This window comes from Streptopelia decaocto, assembly GCF_964273445.1.
Source record: "Streptopelia decaocto genome assembly, chromosome: 24".
Classification (NCBI taxonomy): Eukaryota; Metazoa; Chordata; class Aves; order Columbiformes; family Columbidae; genus Streptopelia; species Streptopelia decaocto.
This window is the reverse complement of record NC_138679.1, coordinates 2,221,115-2,237,380: the sequence shown is the minus strand read 5'-3', so window position 1 is coordinate 2,237,380 and position 16,266 is coordinate 2,221,115. Positions and strand designations below refer to the sequence as shown.

The window sequence follows — 16,266 nt, the reverse complement described above, 5'->3', positions numbered from 1 at the left end:
GGAGCGGCGGCCCCGCCCACCCGGACTACAACTCCCATGATGCAGCGCGGCCCGGGCGGCCCCCCCGCGCCCCCTGGCGGCCACGGCGGCCCCGACGGGACGGGCTGGGAGTGGAGCACGCGGGTCCCGGTGCGGGGACACGGTGCGGGGACACGGTGCGGGGACACGGTGCGGGGACATGGCGCTGCCCCCGCCCGCCCGGCCCCCCTCCGCCCCGCCCGCGGACAGACACCAGCCCCGGGCTTGGCACCTCTGCCCCCGCCCTGCCGGGGAGCCCGTCCCCTGCCCGGCCGCCGCGGGAGCGACTGGGGACCGGAGAGTGGGGTCGCTCCCCCAACCGGGGCGGGCAAGTGACTGGCCACGGGGATCTGTGGCAGCCGTCGAGGCGCGGATTTATGAATGGGTGGCCCCGCCCCGCGGCCCCGCCCCGCCCGCGCCGTCGGGCCGGTCGCCGCGGTGGCCATGGCCCGTCGCCCGCCGCCCCGCCGTGCCCCGCCGCACGCCCGCCGCCCGCCGCCATGAGGGGCGGGGGCCCCGCCGCCCTCGCCGCCTGCTTGGCCGGGGCGCTGGCCGTGCTGGCGGGGCCGGGACCGGGCAGCGCCCGGCGGCCCCCCCGCAGCTACGGGCACCTGGAAGGCGACGTGCGCTGGCGGCGGCTCTTCTCCGCCACCCGCTTCTTCCTGCGCATCGACGGCGGCGGCGGCGTGGAGGGGACGCGCTGGAGGGAGCGGCCGGGCAGTGAGTGGGGCCGGGACCGGGGGCTGTGGCACAGGCGGGACCGGGCAGAGGGCACGGCCGCGGGGGCGAGGGCTGGACGGAGGCGGCCGGGCGGCGGCGGGACCCCGCGGTGCTCGGCCCCGGGGAGCGCCCGCAGCTCCTCCCGCCCCGCAACACCCTCTGCGGTGCGGCTGTCCGCGCTGTCCCCGGTGCTGCTGCCCTGCGAGCAGAGCAGTGCGGCCACCGGCGGGCTCCGGCCGGGGACCCGCGGTCACTTTGCCCATTCTGCCCAGCGCCCGGGTTGACCTGGGGGCTCCCTTGTCGCACCCCGTCCTGCGGCACAGCCAGGGTGCTGCCTGCCCTGCGGGGCGTTTGGGGTCACCCGTTGCTCACCGGGGGGATCTGATCGTTCCTTGTAGGTGCGGTGGGGAGTATAAAGGCTGAGGAAGAGGGAGGGAGGAAGCTTTGGAGCGATGCAGGTCTCAGACCCAAGCATCCGTGAGCATGTGCAGGACACGTACCAGCTGTGCCGTGGGGACAGCGGCTGCAGCGTCCCCATGGGCGGCTCCTGCCTGGGGGGTTATTTTTAGAAAAGCAGAAGTTCTTTTTTATAACTAGCAGCGACTCCGGAGGGTGACCAAATCAGATGGATTCGCTGTCACCCGCTCAGCCCTTCCCTGTGGCTGCTGCTCGTCACCGGCTCTTCCAGGCTGGGCACTGCGGGTCCCTGTGGGTGCCAGCGCCCTGTGTTGGTCGCAGCATCGAGGGGCCTGGGCTGAATGCTCCGGAGCCCTCGTGCTCCCTCGGTGCTGTATCCCCCCGCTGCTCCGGCGAGGACACGAGTGTCCCTGTGGAGGTGATGCTGGGATGCTGGGTGTGATGGCTGGTGGAAGCCCCTGCCCTGCGCATCCCCCCACCCCGGCTGCCTGCAGCAGCCCCAGGAAGCGGTGCCCACGGGCAGCTCCTGCTGTGGCTCACACCCTGCCTGCTGGAGGCTGCTTCCCCCGTCCCGCAGCACCGTGGGCCTGGCTGGGCCGGCCGGCGCTGGTGGGTCAAGGCGGTGCAGGAATCCCTGGTGATGCTCTGGGTGTTGCCCCTGTCAGGGCTGCTGGTCCGACCGGATGCCTTTGCCATTAGCGGCTGTGCTGTCACTGGCACCTCTGCGCACACTTTGTCCCTCCAAGGGTCACGTCGGCCTCAGTGCCCTGGGTGTGTGGGGAGCCAGTGTTGCGAGAGCCAGGTCAGATCCGGGCACCACATCTGGGACAGATGTGCGGGCAGAGCTGCCAATGAGGGCAGGATGAACCCGAGCCTGGCACTGGGCAAAGATTTGTTCCGGGCAAGCAGAGGTTGTGCTCAGCATTGCTCCCACACAGCGCTGGGCCCGGGGGGGGAAAGGGGCAAAGATCAAATCCTCCCCGGGCGGAGGTTCCCCCTCCTGCTCCAGCTGGGGGACCCCTGTTGGCGCCGTCGCTCCGGCTGCCCCAGCGCCGGGTGAGGGTCAGCGGTCCCGTCCCTCCCGGGGGCACGTTGTGACCACAGAGCCGGTGTAAGGGCAGGGCCCTAGGGGAGGTGGCGTTTCCTCCCCGGCTCTAACGCCGCGCTTCCCTGTCCCGCAGGCATCGTCGAGATCCGGTCGGTGCGTGTCGGTGTCGTGGCCATCCGGGCAGTGCACACCGGCTTCTACCTGGCCATGAACAAGTGGGGGCGGCTCTACGGGTCGGTAGGTCGGACGCTGCCCCCGGGAGGGACGGGAGCGGGATCAGGGTGCAGGGCAGAGCTGGGACATGGGGGTCCTGCTGCCCCACGCCCTGACCTGTCCCAGCAGGGGCTGTACCCCCAGAGCTCCCCAGGATGGGAGCAGTGGGTCCTGCCTGCTCTGCTCTGGGGGTGACAACGGGCCCGGTGAGCGCAGCCGCCCCTCACCCCCTGCCCTCTCCTGCCAGAAGGAGTTCAGCCCCAACTGCAAGTTCACGGAGCGCATCGAGGAGAACGGCTACAACACCTACGCGTCGCTGCGCTGGCGGCACCGCGGCCGCCCCATGTTCCTCGCGCTCAACAGCAGGGGCCGGCCGCGGCGCGGGGGCAAGACGCGCCGGCAGCACCTCTCCACGCATTTCCTCCCCATGCTCGTCAGCTGAGCCCGCGGCTGGCTCCGGACTGTCCTGTGGGGAAAAAAGGGTTATTTTATTTATGTACATATCTATTTTTCTGCTATTTATTATTTTTAAATGCGCAGCAAAGGACGGTTGCAGGAGGCAGATGCCGCGGACGCAGCCGCGCAGGGATGCGGATCTCTAGACGGGGTGGCCCCCGCTGTAACAGCGCCTCTGTGGGGCCAGGGCGGAGGCCATGGGGCTGGGACGTGCTGGTGGGTGCGTTTGTCTCGTGTCCCAGCACCCGCAGTGATTAAAGCTGTTTGTGGTATGAAGGGGATGCGAGTCTTGGTGCTTTCATGGCGGGCTCGGCTCCGGGGCCCCAGCAGAGATGGAGCTGTAAGGCAGGTGGTGGTGAGGACCAGCCCCCGGCGGGGGGGACCGTGGCCAAAAATAGCACCCACACCTCATCCCCCTGGCCAGGGCACGTCCGTCCGCACCCGCCGGGCTGAGGCATCGCCGCCTGGTCACCTTGTCACGTCAGACGTGAGCGGTGGCCCCAGCAACAACCACCAAACTTGTTCCAGTTCTTACCCGACCAGCTCCAAACGAGTCTGGGAGAGGGACCAGCCAGCGCGTTAACTGTGTGGGGACCGCGGCGGGCACCAGCTGATCACGGCAGGAGAAGGAAGGCTTTCCTGGGCTGCATTTCGGTGAGCGGACAGGAAAGTGCCAACAGGCACACATGGGCTCGGCCAGGGACCCTCCTGCTGCCACCCGCCACCCAGGCCCAGCACCCCGGTGGCAGGAGCCTCTGGGCCAACCTGGGGTGGAGGATGAGCCATTAACCCTGACAGACCAGTCCCGGGATAAACCCTCGTCCCCAGGCACCCGCCCATGGGATGAAAGGTGCCGCCGGCTGCCCTGGCAGAGCCGAGGAGGAAAAACATTCCAGGAGGGTTGGTCAGAGCCCGGCACCGGCCGCTGCCATCCGCACCGGGGGGTTTGCTCCAAGGAACCTTCTTTTGTTGTGCTGCAAAGAGCAGAGCAGAACCTCCCCATGGGGACATCGCCCACCCCATGGGGACATCGCCCACCCCGCGCTCCCCGCGTTTCTCCCAGTGCCGTTGGGGCTGCAGCGCAACCAGAGCCAAACCGAAGGCCAGAACGCAGTTGTTGTCCCTCTGGGCCCTGGTGCGCAGGGACACGGGCAGCAGGTCAGTCACTGCCCGCTCTGGTCGCATTCTTTTCATTCTCTGAGCTCCATCTCTGTCACAGCAACTGAGTCACAAACACACCCAGATTTTTGTCTCTCTCTCTCCTTTTTTAATCGGCTGCGTTTTAAGTAGCTTCGAAATACATTTTTTGTCCAAACTGTTGTTTTTCCTGTGTGTAATTCAATCACAACGACATTTGGCTGGTCCTTGCTCTGACGCACGCCCAGTCCTGACGGTGGCACAGTGGAAAAGCTGCTCAGGCTGAGAGAAGGGCAGGACTCACCAGGGAGAAGGTGTAAAAAATACAAAAGACCAGGCAAGGATGCTTTGGGTTGCAACCCTGCAGCCACCCGCTCGCGATTTGGGTGCTGGTGACGCCGGAGCTGGAGCCGCACAGGCCGGCGCTGGGCGTGCGGGGGCTCAGCCGAACTGGGGGGACGGGGACAGCTCAGGACAGCGGCCTCCGCACACCTTACCCTGTAGTTCTCCTCAAATCATGCATAACGTCTCGTTGAGCTGAAACGTCTGTTTATTTAACAGCAGTAATAATTTAAAATTATAAAAACCCTTTCAGTGTCGAGTATCAGAAGGGTGAGGTTATAAAGAAAAAGAACTGGGACTCGAGATGGGGACGGGAAGGACAACGGGGTCTGTTTCCAGAGTTCATGTTTTCAGTGACAACTACTGGCCCTCCCCAGCTGGAGGTCCCGGGAGGGAGGCAGGATCCTCACGCTTTGTTTTAAAGACTTCAACCTCCAAAGCAGAAGAGATAGTACCCAAGGGGAGAGGAGGAGCAGAAGAAATAAGGGATCTCAGACTCAAACCCAGCCAAACAACCTTTCCATTGCGAACCGCAGCCGCTGGCTCGGCCCCGCGGGGCTCCCCTCGGCGGGCGCAGCAGCCGCTCACACCAACGGTTCCAAGTCCACGCGGCAAACGGGTGTTTTTATTCACAGACAGAGCCCTTTCCCCATCACACAACTTGAGGCTTCTCATCCCAGAAGGACCCGGAGTCTCCGTGGCTCCAGAACTCAAAGCGGGGTTCTGGGGACGCTGCTCCCCCCGGGCTCCCTCCCCTCGCTCTGCTCTGGAAGCCCCTTTTGCTGCTGACGTTGGCCAGGGAGGGAGGGGGGACAAGGGACAGGGCCCCGGGGACAGAGGGGTGGATTAAGATTCATGAGTTGTTCGATGAGTTTTCGTTACTTGGTGAGCTGGAGGAAGAGGAGGACGAAGATGACGAGAAGTTCATCCCCGTGAGTTCAGGGGGGTTTGTGGCAGTGTTTTGTCCGCTTAAGCTTTTCCGGCACACGGGACACGTGTCGTGCTTTGGAGAGCAGACAAAAACAAAACAAGAAATACGGGAAGCAGGATTAGAGACACAACACGGGAGCAACACTCGGGGAAAAGGCCAGGATGACAATCCTCCTCTGACCAAAGGCTGCTCAGGCTTAGGCCTCATCGGGGAGATGTGAAAATACTTACAGGAAAAACACCCAAGTGCCCCAAAGCCTCACTCACTAACCTGCTCAAGCCACGGGACTATGCAGCTGTCGTGGAAGAGATGATTGCACGGTAACTGCCGGACGTTTTCACCCACTGTGTAGTCTTCTTTACACACGGGACACTCTAACCCGGAATCTGGATCATGAAGGGAAGGGAAAACCACCGCTGAGCAGCAGAGCGCAAAACTCCGAGCACCCAGCTCGGCGTCCCGCCACCTTTCCCCCTTGGCCCCGCTGGCTCTTGTGCCTCCTGCTCCCGCTGCGGCTCCTTCCCTAGAGCAGACTCACGTACCTACGTGTTCCTGGGTGATCTGTATGGTGGGGAGGGCCTGGATCTTCTCCTTGTCTGCTGGCGGTGGTCCAGTGTTTTCAAACTGATTTAGTAACTGAAAGACAATAGGCCACGGCGGCAGAAAGAAGATGTGAGCTCAGCAGCAACAGAATCTGTTCACTTACTGAGCCAGGACACTCGAGCCCCGCACCACCCGCACTGCAGACCTCGTCTCCCATTTCTGCACCCTCGGGGCTTTGTCCCCCGTGTCACAGCAGCTGCTGCTGACTTTGCAGCGCTGCACGAGGGGACAGGAGACGCCACCGTAACACCCATTTTACCTGCGTAATAATCGCATCCAAGCCGTTGGCGCCCCACGCATAGTCCATCGGATTTGAATGCAAGACTCCCCTGCAAGAACAAGGACAACAATGAGGTTTGGTGGGAGCAGGGACACTGTCAGAGAGCGGCACGGCTCCCGACTCACCAGGGCCCCAGTCCCAGGTTTGGAATTGTTGTAGGTGCGATAATGCCATTGACCAGCTGCTGGATAATTCTGAAAGACAAGAAAACCAGGACTATGTATGAAATAGTACAACCAGGAAAACAACAGAACAACCAGGAAACACTTTCTCACTGCCGCTTGAATGGTCAGAGCTCCCAGCCGCACCGCAGTTCCCACCACCGTGCACAGGGGAAACGGCCCCGGTAAACTAAAGGCAAGAGCTGCCAACAGCCACAGCCCAACCGCCTGAGTTTGCGGGGCAAAGCCGGGCCCTGCAATGGAGCCTCCTCAGAGCGCGAGGAACAGCGACGGGTTGGTCCTCAGCCAACTCTCATCCGTGACAAACCCCAGGGCTCCCTGCCCCCGAAGCGGCCGCGGTTCTCACCCCTCCAGCGTGGGGACGCCCTCATGCCGGCCCGCGGCGCGGCGCGTGGCCAGGCGGGCCCGCGGCTGCCTCGCGCCGTAGCGGTGCCGGGACTGATGCTCCCGCTCCCGCCGGTTCTCCGAGTCCCTGTTGTCTTCCGACGGCGCGTTGGACCCAAAGGGAAACTCAAAGCTGTCATCGAAGATCCCGAAAGCGAACTGGCCGTAGCCCTGCGGCAAGGTGAACAAGTGCTGATCCACGTTCTGGGAGGGAGAGAATGGAGGGAATGGCTTGTGAAGGGCAGAGGAATGGAGGAATGGCTCTTGGCTGTCATGCCGGGTGTCTGCCCAGTTTCCAACAAAGACCAGTCTCTCCAGATCCCCACGACGCACTCGCCTCGGCTGACGCAGGTGGGTCAGCACCCCCAGAGCAGCTCTGTGAGGAGCACAGGCTGGAACTACACGTGCAGGTAGGAAAACACAATTTCCCAGGTCACTGTTGCGTCTGGAGCCGAGGCCACTGCACAGCAACACACCGGGCAGCTCCCAAAACCCCAGCTCAGCCCCCTCACAACAAGAATAACCTATAAGTGATGGTGCTATCAAAAGCACGCAGTAAAATGTGACATGAGGAGACTGCAGGAACAGCACATGGATGACAGTAACACCTTTCCTGAATTTTGTCATAATCCAGGGAGTATTTAAACAACATCCTAATGGAAAAATACTCGAGTGGCAAAGCAGAAGCGGTGGGGGAGCTGGCGGGACTCACCTCGAAGGGATGCCGGCTCTGATCGCTGGCTGCCGTGGAGCTGCTCTCGCTCTCAGCGTTCCTGTGAAGGAGGAGCACTGCTCAGCATCAGGAGGGTCCCCCCAAAAGCTCTTCCCAGCAGAGGGGAGCGAGGGACACAAGTTTGACAGGGACAGCAGCCGCCACAGCATGAGGGATGCGACCGATTAGTTTTTGTGCTGAGCCAGAGCTCGAGGGGACCGCAAAGGTCTCACCTTCCCCAGTTCCACACAGAAACCCGCCCACCCTCAGCTGCTCTTTGGCTAATCATTCATCTCCATTTTCATTTTTCTCTCCCATATCTTCACCCATCCCTTTCAGATTCGGATTCCATGAAGCGACAGAGATGAACCACGATGTCAGGCAAGGATTCCCTGCACAATCCCCCCCGAACAAACCAGCTAATCTCCCAGAGCTCCAGGAAGAGAGGACTTAAGGTACAAACTCTGATCACTGTGACCCGACCGTGCTTAAGTCTAATCCCGAATCAAAGGCACTCCTATTGCAGCAGCATGTGACCGGGCGGGACAGATTATCAGGAAAACTCTTAGTGCTGTTGGAGAGCTAGAGGAACATTTACTGCTCGGTGTCCAGGCCGGCGCTTTGACATTCAATGGTACCAAAAAACCAAAGCTCAGCACCGACACGACTCTCCCAAGGTCACAGCAAACGAGCAGCGCAGGCAGGATCAGCCAGGATTGATTTCAGGCTGGTGCAGTCAGACCAAACGTCACCTGCTCAGCACAGACACCACGTCCCTGCCTGTCCCGATGCCACCGAAACGTTTCAAGACGTTTCTCCTGCACATGAACACGGATCTCGGCGGCCCCGGTGCAGAGTCCAAAGTCCCAGTGAAAACCTTTCACTGTTGGTTCCCCAAGTGATTAAATTACAACCGAGGCAGACGTACACGCTCCGTTCCGCAGGTTCTCCTCTCGGAGGGTTATCTCTGCCCCGATGACTCAAACAGCTCAGAACCACCACATGCCATGGGAAAAGCCCTTCTACCACTTTTTGGTGTTCATTTTAACGCAACTCATTCCACCTCCACGCTGTAGCAGCCACCTGTGACCCTCAACATTACCGGGGCTGACTGACCTGTAAATGCAAACTATGCAAATTAAGCACGTTACCTCGGCTCTTCGGGGAGTTCTTCAATAAACCCAGACTCACACCGCGGGCAAATGTAGTCCTACGGGAGAAGAAATATTGAATGAGGAAAGGAAGAGGTACCTAAAAGCTGCAGAGCGCCGTTGGTGCGATGGGGTGGAGGGTCCTGCAGCTCTTCATCCCAAATGCATCACGACTACAGAGCCTGAGCCCCCAAACCGCTGGTATTTGCCTTCTCCAGACAAGCGAGGCAAATCGTTAAGCCTGAGCCCGTCTGGAATGTGGCTTCAGAAAAGATCTGGATAACACTAATTAATCCCCAGTGTAGACAAGGCATTAGATAACATCTGATGGAGTTCTGGGTGAAGTGAAAGCAAAACCACCAGCCTTCCAGCCGAGCAGCGCTCAAACACCAGGTTTTAAACAGCTGCGTGTTTTGGGGACCTGTCCCTGCCCCAAATGTCCTGATGACAGGAGCGGGAGGGAGGATGTCACTGATGCCACCTGGGGGGGCCACAGCACAGCAAGGTCATGGAGACAGTGCCCAAGTTCCACACTCTCGTGCTCAGGGCTGGTGACAGAAAAGCTGCTGCCACCCGTGTGGCCTTTGCCAAGGACGGAACACGCTGAGCAAACAGCCCGTGTGTGCAGCAGCGGGACTCCTCAGGAAACCATCGCTTTTCCTCGTGATTCCTGGTGCTAGCGAGGAATTTAAACCGCACAACCATGCTGCCGGAGCTCCCAGAGCGCTCAAGATCCCGAAAGGAAATTACTTCACTTCTCAGCGCTCGAGAAGCAGCTGCAATGAGTCAGAAGAGGAAGCGACAGCCCCTGTGCCCAACGGCAGGCACGGCCGAGGCGGAACAGCCACCGCTGCAAACACAACCGCCCAAAAGCCCACGCTGGCAAAGCCCACTCGGCGTGGAAGAGACTGAAGAGCTTCTAAAAATAATACTGCTTCCCTTTGCTGCTGCTGCGCTAGAACCGGCACAGGCCCTCAGACAAAGTCGATGGGTTTCCACAAAAGAGGAGAGGTGCCGGGCCGCGGGTCTGCCCCGATAGCAGATCTGGGACGGCTCCTACAGAACGTTCTGATAAGGCCCAAGCACGAGGCGGCAACGGCAGCGACCGCGCGGCGCTGCCCCGGCCTGCCCGGCGCGATAAGGACGCGGCAAACGCGGGGAGCTGCGGCAGCCGCAGAGGAGTCGCTGCTTCCTCTCTGCGCAGGTTGTGAAACACCCGGGTCTACGCAACCTACACAACGTTGGATTTCGAGAGCGCTTCTACACCATCCACACTCTCCAAGTTGGCTCCTGGCACGCGAGAACTCCCGTGTCAAACACAGACAATCAGAGCAGCTCTCTCTGCGACGCCCCCTCCCCGTTTTACCTCCCAGCAGCGACGCGTTGGGGTAAACGGGGTAAATCACCGCGGAAGCCGCAGCCAGCAGCTCCCAGCGCCCTCAGCGCTGCTCCGCGAGGCTTTTTCCTGCGCGCTCAGCTCGGAACACGGGGGTCAGCACATTCCTCTGCAGCTGGACCAGCACAAATGTCACCGCTGGTTGTTTCTCAGGCTGTTGGAATCTCTCCTTTTGCAGCATGTGCTACGGTACCTGCAGCAGCTCGGGCTGCAAACAGCAAGTGAAAGCAAATGAACTTGGACCCCAACACAAATTCATTAACTGGCAATTATCTAGGGCTGGAGCCACAGCAGCAGCTGTCAGTACATTCACAACAAGCCCAGGATGGGGTGTTTAAACAAAAACAAATGACCGATATTCCGAGGTTACAACCTTCATCTCCACAGCCACTTTCTCCAGCCCGTGTCCACATCTCGCAGGAGCATTATCAGGAGTTTTGTCCTCACATGTAAATACAAGCTGAGATCTACCAGCAAGGCCTGCCCTCACCTGACCAGTAAGAGTGACGGAGGGGGCAAAGGGACAAACCGCACGTCACAAAACCAAACCGGCACCGAAGTCTAATCAACCGTGACAATGAGATACCTATGCTCGCAGTTGGGCTATTGGGTGACTTTTAAAATTCAATAAACTTTAACAAAAAGCAACGATGAGACGCTGTGGAAAGTTTCACGACAAACAGAGCCTGGCAGGATCCTTGGAATCCAATTTAACACCTCGCAACAGCTGGCAGGCGATGGACGGCACATCCAGCCCCGGCCCCCACGGTGTGTGAGCCGGTTCCACCGCAACAGCCAACGCTCCCGTATGGGACACTCGCTCACCCCGGCGGTTCTGCGGGTGACCCAGCGTGTGCGGGTCACCTGTGCCCCTGCCTACGGCCGGGACCACCCGGGGAGCTTTTCTTACACCCCCTGAAATCCTGAGAGAGACAAAAAATCCGCCCCCGCGTTGTCCCTCCGAGCTCCTGCCCCTCCAGACACAGCCCGGGGTGCGGGGGTGTCACCCGTGCGGGGGGCGACCGACCGGGACCCCCCTCCCCACCGCCCGGGGCTCCCGAACCGCGGCGGCACCTGCCCCCCCGGGGTCCCTCCCGCCCCCCCGGACCCGGGGTCCCTCCCGCCCCCCCGGTCCTTCCCGCCCCGCCGGGGTCCCTCCCGCCCCGCCGGACCCGGGGTCCCTCCCGCCCCCCGGACCCGGGGTCCCTCCCGCCCCCCCGCGGTCCGTCCCGCCTCCGCCGGCGGGCCCGAGGTCCGCCCCGCCGCCCCCGTCCCCAGCGGCCGCTTCCCCTCGGCCGGGGGCACCACGTTCCCCCCCCAGTCCCTCCGAACGCCCCAACCGCCCCCCGCAGAACCGCCCCCCCGGGCCCGCAGCCCCAACGCCCCCGCTCCCCGCCCCGGCCCCCCCAGGCCTCACCCCACGTGCCCGCCCCGCCGGGGCCCAACCCCCCCGCCACCGGCTCCCCCATTTCCCACCGGACCGCGGCCGGGCCCCCACCCCCGCTCACGGGCAGGCGCGGGGCGATCTCGGCCGAGCAGCAGTGGCAGAAGAACCGTCCCGGCTGCGGTGAAGCCTCCGCCATCTTCCTTCCCTCCCCCCCCCCCGCCGCCCGGCCCCGCCCCGCCCAGCGACGCGCGGCGGAGAACGACGGCAGCCGAGCGGGGACAAGAAAAGTAGGCGCAGCGGAAACGCGATGAAAAAGGGGCGGGGTGATGCTGCCGGGGAGGTGGAGCCTAAGTGGGCGGAGCTGACGTTATTTCGGGGGGTCCGTGGCATCGGGATCCCGTCTGATCCCTGGAGAGCTCACTAAGTGGTTTTTCAGTGAAAATCCCAAGATTTGCGTCAAGTCGCAATAGTGGCAAAGGACCGTGAATGTTCCGTTTGAACAAAAACCTCCCAAACGAGGTGTTTTCACCCCAGATCTCCTCATTAATGTTGGCAGGTGCTGGGGAGGTTTCGGAGCGGGGGTGGTCAATGAAAGCTTTATTTTGGGCAGTTTTCCCAGCCCGGCCGGGTGTTCCAGGGTGACCCGGGTGGCACCAGAGCCGCTGCCAGCAGGTGGCATCTGCAGCCCAGGGTTTGCTGGGGAGGGCTGAGGGGGGGATTGGGAAGCTGCTTAGAGCGATACCCCCAAAAACCCCGCTCCTCGTGCCTGCCAGGGGACGGGGACAGGAGATGGGGATGGGGCAGGGGATGGGGCAGGGGATGGGGACAGGGGATGGAGATAGGGATGGGGACAGGCGAAGAGGACAGGGGATGGGAACAGGGGATGGGGATAGGGATGGGGACAGGGGATGGGGATGGGTGAAGAGGACAGGGGACGGGGATGAAGACGGTGGGTGGGGACAGGGGATGGGGATGGGGACAGGGATGGAGACAGGCAAAGAGGACAGGGAACTGGGACAAGGGACGGGGATGGGGACAGGAGATGAGGACAGGGGATGGGGACGGGATGGGGACAGGTGAAGAGGACAGGTGATAGGAACAGGGGATGGGGATAGGGATGGGGACAGGGGATGGGGACGGACTAAGAGGACAGGGGACGGGGATGAAGACAGGGGGTGGGGACAGGGGGTGGGAACAGGGGATGGGGATGGGGACGGGATGGGGACAGGGGATGGGGACAGACACAGGCACTGCAAACTGGAGATGGCCGCGTGACAGCTCGGTAACTGGTTGGCGGCTTCTGGAAAGGTTTGTTCATTGTGTGGAAATTGCAACTGCGGGACAAATTTGCAGCCGTTTAGCCGCTGATTGATGATCCCAGCTGTTGATAAGACGTGTTAGCAATTATTTACAACCGGTGAGGAAACCGCTACTGGGTCCTGCAGCTCCTGGACCGGACGGTGGGTCCAGACGTCCCGACGTGGCCCAGACGCCCCAGCCGTTCCCTTCCACCCGAGGACGCGTTTCTCCTTGCCCTGCTCCGTGGCGGGAGGACAAGTTGCATCTTGATCAAATGTGCACCAGGTGCCTGTGGGATGGGGAGGGAAGGATCCGGCTGCACTGACTTTGTCCCTCTGGAATTCCCTGACGCAGGAGCTGCGGAAGCCGAACGTGGCCACGCTCGTCAGGATGCAAATGGCAACGGGTGTTCGTGCACGTGGGGATGAGACGGTCGGGGCAGCCGCGGCTCCAGGATGTGTTTGTGCAGCAGGGGGCTCAACACAAGGACCCTCCGTGTGGGACCACGGTGTCCCCGGGCTGGGGGAAAGCTCCTTGTTAGAGCTGCGACTCCTCCAGCCTGTGCCCCCAACCGGCAGATCCCCTGCCCAGACCCCAGTGTCCGCAGCCCCGGTGTGGGGAGCGGATCCCTCGCCAGAGCCCTTTGCTGGCACTCGAGGGTCCTGCTGCCCCTGACTCTGGCCGCTGTCCCTCCCCGCGGGAACACGGGGGTGCTGGGGCAGATGAACCCCAAGACCTGGGCATCGGGGCTCGGCTGTCCCCTGCCGCTGCCTCCCAGGAGCCGGCTCTGCTCAGGAGCACGTTTGAGTCACCCTGGGAAGCTGGGATTTTCCCACGGTGCTGCAGAAAGAAGCAAACTGCACCCTCTCTGGAGGCCTGACGAAGGGGTGACACCTCCCAGATCGGTATCGATTCATCGTTAGACGGAGCCTGCTCCCCGGGCAGCCAGCGGGCGAGCGGCCGTCCCTGCGCGGGGAGAGCAGGAGGGAAAGAGGGAGGGCTTGGCCAAGGTCAGCGGGGAATAAACCAGACCGGTTGTTGTTGGAAGGGATGGGATAGGGTGGGAGGCTCCTCTGCAGCTTTGAACCAGGATCCCACTGGGGGTTGGCTGTGCAGGGGGACAAGCACCCTGCTGGCAGCTGGACTGGGTGTCATGGGGACCCCTGAGTGCAGCGGCCACAAAACCTGTGAGTGTTTGGGAGTGGAGGTGGCACGGGGTCCCCTGTGCCAGATGGGACTCGGCACGGAGCCGGCCGTGGTGACAGCCGGGACAGGTGGAAAACCCCCACGCTGCTCTGGACCGGGCTGGTGTTGGGAGGAGCAGAGCGGTGGGAGCCACGTGGAAGCCAGCGAGTCTGCGGTGTCCTGTGCTGCGGTGCCCTGTGCCATTGTGTCCTGTGCTCCGGTGTCCTGTGCCGTTGTGTCCTGTGCTGCCAGCGCCCTGTGCCATGGTGTCCTGAGCCGCAGTGTCCTGTGCCACCATGCCCCGTGCCATTGTACCCTGTGCCGCCATGCCCCGTGCCATTGTGCCCTGTGCCGTGGTGTCCTGTGCCGCCATGCCCCGTGCCATTGTGTCCTGTGCCATGGTGTCCTGTACCGCAATGCCCGTATGCCCCAGGCAGGCGATGTTCCCACAACCCATGGGGATGTGGCGGTGGCGAGGCCAGGCCCGCTCCTGCAGCACCCGGCGCTGCCACTGGCGTGGCCCGGGCGTGGGTGTTGGCGATGAGCTCACGTCCCCAGACGTTACTTAATGCAGACAGTGCCACCGTGCCAGGCCTGGCGGGGGGCAGCCACGGGCTGCGGCAGCGCAGGCTCTGGCACAGGCGTGTGTGTGCACGTGTGTGCGTGTGCATGTGTGCGTTTGCACGCACGTGCCCCGAGTGCACGATCTCAGCAGGAGACAGACTGTCCCCATGGCACCGGCCGGGTGTGTGGCACCGCACCAGCTGCGCCAGCTCCAGTCCCCGCCGTGCCCTGGGGTCAGCAGGCAGAGGAGCCCGTGGCCGCACCGGCCCCACGCCGGCGTGTCCTGCAGGGACCACCCCGGGCTCGGGGTAAATCCTGCCAGCCTGCTGCCACGGCATCTGCAGGTGCAGGTAAACCCAGCCGTGCAGGCACGGCGTGGCACGGGCGTGCTGCCGATGGCGTGCCGCCTCCGCTGGCGCTGCGCACGGGGCGCTCTGCTGGAGCCTGGGGTCTGTGGCTCGTGGTGTTTGCTGTCAATGAGTGCGCAGGGACGGCTGGCGATAGACAGTAAAGGAGCTGGCTTCCCTGGCACGCTCCAGCTCCACAAGGCCGCAGGCAGCTGGCGCTTTCGGCAGATTCCAGCAACTTTGGGTGCAGCTTTCATCTCTGCTGCCAAGTCCCTGGGGACTTGGGCAAGTCGTTGTCTCCAAGGTCTCGGCCGCTGGACCGTGTGCTCTGAACCGCAGCGGTGCCGGTGCTGCGGCGTGCCGGGAGCTCCGAGCACCGGCTGCTCCCGGCTCTGCCCCCAGCCCGCGAAGCACAAGGAGCTCCGGGAGCATGAGCAGCTTCCCAGCACCGCTCCTGCCAAGTGAGAATAACTGGTGCAGCTGGTCTCCCCACTCCCCTCCACCCCACATTACATATAATTGCCTATTTTAATTAATAAATTGGAGGCCACTCAAAGGAAAGCAGCAAGATTTGTTACAAACACCGCAGGGATCGTCTGCCAGCCCCGAGCCAGTCATGTCACGGCGGATTTGAATCGGTTTCCCTTTGAATTCCCTCACAGACAGATCAGGAGATTTACATCCCCCACCTCGTCTCCCCGGGCTGCGGGTCCGGATCCCGCCCTGGCAGCTCCCGATAACCCGCGGGCAGCGGGCACGGGCTGCGCCCGTCAGCGCCGCCGCGCCGGCGGGAGCGCTGGGGGACGCTGGCGGCGGGTGGTCCCGGCTGCTCCCGCATGGCTCCGCTCTCTTGGATCAGGATGTCACCGTCGGGCAGCCGGGGTCACTGCCAGCCCGAGCTGTCCCCACGGTGCCATCCTGGCAGGGACTTGCCAGCCCCTGGGTCAGCGCCGGCACAGACGTTCAGAGTCTCGAGGGAGGTTCAGAGTCTCGGGGGAGGTTCGGGGTCTCGGGGGACGGCTTTTGGGCTCCACCAAAAATTTCCCTTTTTCTTCTTGGATTCTTTGCTTTTCATATGCTTGATTATAACCATTGTTTTTCAAGGGAAATTTTAATGTGAAAAAGATGTTTTTTCTCCCGACTGCCAGCCTGGGCTATGCAAACCATCAGGCTTCTCTCTGCTGAGGGCTGTGGGTGGACGGGGGCTCCACGGGGGGACGTGCCCCGCGGCAGCTCTGCCTGTCGCTGGCCGAACCTCCGGCTGCCGAGAGCTCGGCCGCAGCGGCTGCTTGTCCTCCCCACAGCCTCCCCGAGGAGCCACAGAGGTTGTCATGACCCGGGGAGGTTTTACCGACTCTCAGCTCCTCTGGACGCAGTTCAGCCCCACACGATTTCATTACATTTTAGGGCACTGCCAGCTCTTCCCTCCAGGCTCCCTTTGCTCCTTCCCTCCACCGCGGCGGAGGAAACGTTTACAGAGGGGAAACCGCGCGG

General features: G+C 62.5%; 2 protein-coding genes across 5 annotated transcripts; one reads left to right on the top strand and one right to left on the bottom strand.

Annotated features, from left to right (window-relative positions):
• Positions 1-459: 459 nt before the first annotated feature.
• FGF22 (fibroblast growth factor 22) lies at positions 460-3,108 on the top strand. Of its 4 annotated transcripts, none has more exons than XM_082072253.1 (3): positions 460-738; positions 2,337-2,436; positions 2,667-3,108. In XM_082072253.1, exons 1-3 carry the CDS (start codon positions 519-521, stop codon positions 3,016-3,018), a joined length of 672 nt encoding a protein of 223 aa, XP_081928379.1. In that variant the 5' UTR covers positions 460-518; the 3' UTR covers positions 3,019-3,108. The 4 variants fall into 4 exon arrangements, with proteins under 4 accessions (XP_081928379.1, XP_081928378.1, XP_081928381.1 ...); XM_082072252.1 differs by having other exon boundaries at positions 2,664-3,108; XM_082072255.1 differs by having other exon boundaries at positions 2,337-2,440; positions 2,667-2,915.
• Positions 3,109-4,541: 1,433 nt separating this feature from the next.
• Positions 4,542-11,626, bottom strand: RNF126 (ring finger protein 126). The gene is made up of 9 exons (XM_082072240.1): positions 11,499-11,626; positions 8,595-8,653; positions 7,444-7,504; positions 6,694-6,935; positions 6,291-6,359; positions 6,145-6,214; positions 5,825-5,918; positions 5,553-5,668; positions 4,542-5,354 (listed from the first exon to the last, which is right to left on the bottom strand). The coding sequence occupies exons 1-9, from the start codon at positions 11,571-11,573 to the stop codon at positions 5,205-5,207; spliced, it is 936 nt and encodes a 311-aa protein (XP_081928366.1). The 5' UTR covers positions 11,574-11,626; the 3' UTR covers positions 4,542-5,204.
• Between the last annotated feature and the right edge of the window lie 4,640 nt (positions 11,627-16,266).